Source organism: Dendroctonus ponderosae, unplaced genomic scaffold (assembly GCF_020466585.1).
Source record: "Dendroctonus ponderosae isolate FM_Combo_2020 unplaced genomic scaffold, Dpon_F_20191213v2 Dpon_F_20191213_6, whole genome shotgun sequence".
Lineage (NCBI taxonomy): Eukaryota > Metazoa > Arthropoda > Insecta > Coleoptera > Curculionidae > Dendroctonus > Dendroctonus ponderosae.
Window position 1 is genome coordinate 972,997 of NW_026018814.1, and position 3,034 is coordinate 976,030.

At 47.9% G+C, this 3,034-nt stretch overlaps 1 protein-coding gene across 1 annotated transcript in view; it reads right to left on the reverse strand.

The window, feature by feature from the left end:
- Positions 1–3,034, reverse strand: part of LOC109536466 (putative vitellogenin receptor) — a gene marked incomplete at its 3' end in the record, with an annotated part of 12,256 nt that overhangs the window by 6,894 nt on the left and 2,328 nt on the right. Inside the window, 9 exon segments of the mRNA XM_048667437.1 lie at positions 225–421; positions 485–629; positions 689–949; positions 1,012–1,324; positions 1,954–2,155; positions 2,210–2,397; positions 2,452–2,608; positions 2,670–2,814; positions 2,868–3,023. Of these exon segments, the coding sequence (XP_048523394.1) occupies positions 225–421; positions 485–629; positions 689–949; positions 1,012–1,324; positions 1,954–2,155; positions 2,210–2,397; positions 2,452–2,608; positions 2,670–2,814; positions 2,868–3,023 (1,764 nt within the window).

Below are 3,034 nucleotides of genomic sequence, written 5' to 3' on the forward strand. Positions count from 1 at the left end.
CCCAACAAGAAGTTTTGTAAAAAACATCAAGTCAGGTTGAAATTGACAGAGAATGTCAAATTTGGAGTTATTGCAACATTGCGGCAAAATGGCGGTCGGTGGATGCCAAGAGTGACACATCAAGTCAGGTTGAAATTGACAGCGAATGTCAAATTGGTAGTGATTGTGGGTGTTTTGGAGCAGTAGGACCCTCCTCAATAAATCAACTATTTTCGTTTGCCTACCATCGATGTTGATATGCTCGATAACTCCAGTGCCGGCATCAGCGAAAAATAGCCGATTAAAATGAGAGTCGAAATGCAACTTGACCGGTCCATTCAGATCCTGTTCCGTGATGTGAGTGCGTCCAGTGCCGTCCATGGACATCCGGTCGATGTGCGACTGTTCCTTCCTCTGGTCGTAGAACGAGACGAACATGAGACTAAAACCAAGTTGAATCATCAGCAGATGCGACACGAAAAGCGAAGCAAATCGCACTGCTTACCCGTCGTGGGGAACCAGCGCTACCGATTGGGGCACTTCATGTTCGGCCCCATAAATCAGCACCTTGTGGGCCATGGTGGTTAAGCTGACCACTTCCAGAGTGGACTTTGCGCTGTCGCAAATGTACAAGTTGTTGCTCGCTGAGTCTGAGAAGCACGTTCAAAACAGTCAACCAATCAAAACTTGTCCCGCCCCATCTGCTTACCAAAGTCCATGGAAACGACGGTTTCCAGCCCCTTGATTGGCAGCGTGGTGCGACTGTGCGAGTGCAAGTTGAATTCCACAATGCTCTTTTTGGTCAGATCGCTGATGAAAATGCTGTGGTTGCGCCCATCGTAAGTCAGCGCTCCCGCGTCAGCCACCACTGATGGTAAGACGGTCAGCGAATGCTTCCCAAGCGTTTTATGCTCGATGCTTAAGAGGGCGTTTCCAGCTGCCAACACGAGCATTTGCCGCTTTTCCATCGCTAGTGGGAAGTTGGCGACGTCAGTGATCGGCTCAGAGGATTTGTGAGTAAGTGAAGCCTACCTTGGCAAGTGTGTTTATCTGAATGGAGCAATCGTCCTTCTGAGCAGGCACACGAGTAACTGACTCCGTTCAGAAGGCAAATGTCGCTGCAGAAAGCGGAAGCGCACGGATTCTCAATTCTCTTATGTAAAGCCGAATGGTAAATGCTCATTCCGTAAATGTAGTCCTTCGACTCTTTGATCAGAGTGTGATGGTTCTTGCCGGTGAATTTCTCACAGGAATCGATGGAGTGCGTGTTCCAGTCCGACCAGTAGATTTTGTCTTCGAACACCGCAATAGCGAACGGATGCCTTACGACGTCTTTGAGAATTACCTGAAACATTGCTGTGTGCATACAGGGTGGCCCAATGGTGTGAAATAGCTTCATTGCGTCTAAACGGGTAGACAGGGAAAAATTAGGGAAACCGTCGTTTTTTTTAATTTTGCTTTGAGCTGCATATGCTAAAATTAGCTTGAAGTATACGGGGTGTCTCATAAAAGGGCCAGCGGTAACAGGCGGTTTTTTAAATGGCAAAAAATACAGTCTTCTGATGTTTATGAAATTAGAAAAATGATCGTCGTTTTGTGCAAGGGTGGCGTAAGATTATTGCAAAATTTCATGTTTTCCGTCTCGTTTTGCATGTTTCAAAAATTGACAGAGTCGATAGCGTTTCTATGAGACACCCTGTACACTTGCAAGGAATTTTAGCATACGCAAATGACAATTTAAAGGATCCACTGTATTTAAATTTATTGCAAGTCTCTAACCGTTTAGACGGAACGACGCTATACAGGGTGTCCCTTAAGTACGTGACAATCTCTCGAAGAGCTTTCTGGGGAGGTCAAAGTAATACGGGTAGATTACACCTACCCTGTATTCCCCCGAGAGATTCTCACGTACTCGAGGGACACGCTGTATAAATCTAAAGACCGAACTCTGAAATTTGTAGTTATTTTACTCACTCTTCGATCAGTGCCGTCCAATCGAATACTTTCCAGAGTCATTTTCTTGGCATCCGTCCAATAGAGACGCGAGTTGGGAAAGTCCAAAGCCAACCCATTGGGCCAGCCAATATCATCGCGAAGAAATGGCATGGCATTGGTTCCGTCCATCTGAGCAGTGGCAATTTCCGCAGGTTTTTCCCAGTCGGTCCAGTACATCGTTCTGAGGACGATCGATCGTCAATCAAGAGCTTCAGAAGGGTTTGAGCCAACTCACCCGTCGTTCACATTCAGCGCAATGCCACGTGGTTTTCTGATGTCCTTGTTGATCAGAACGGTGCAATGAGAGCCGTCGTTCTTGCAGACGCCGATATGCCGGTTCTGAGCGTCCGTGAAATAGATGTTTCCGGTGAGCCAGTCGACTTCTAGGTCTTCCGGAAGGCCCAGGCCCGACGTTACAATCACCTGAAAAGTGGATGGGAGCTGATGATGAGTTGTTTGGGTGATGGAAGGGTTTACCTCTCGATCTGATCCGTCTTCTGAGGCGCGGACGATGGCTTCGTGCTCGCTTTGCACATCCGTCCAGTAGATGTGCTGGCCATCAGAACTGACTCCTACCACTTGCTTCAGATTGTTGGCAATCGAGAACAGCAGGTCGCTGTTCAGCAGGTATGAGCTGGGGAATTGTCCATTGCCATTGAGGACCCATGAGTTTTCAGTTTCCAAACTGAACTTACCGAATTTGTGTTTTGGAGCTGAATATCATCGTGGCCTCGCCCCCGATCGCTTTGCAAGTCCGCTTGTCTTCCTGCAGCATGTATTTGTGCTCGCAGAAGCACTCGTACGATCCGGGCGAGTTCCGGCAGTGCTGGTCGCAAATGCCTGCAACGTGCCACTGCAGAAAATTGAGTTTTTGGGAAAAGTGCACGACTTACCATACTCTTCACACTCGTTGATGTCGATGCACACTTTTTCGTTGACATTGTGGTAGCCGGCAGGACAAATGCAGCGCGGCCCTGCAGGCAAACTGATGCAATCATGCGAGCAGTTATGTGTTGCACAGTTCAGCTCCGGATGGTTGCAGAGACGACCTAAAATAGTT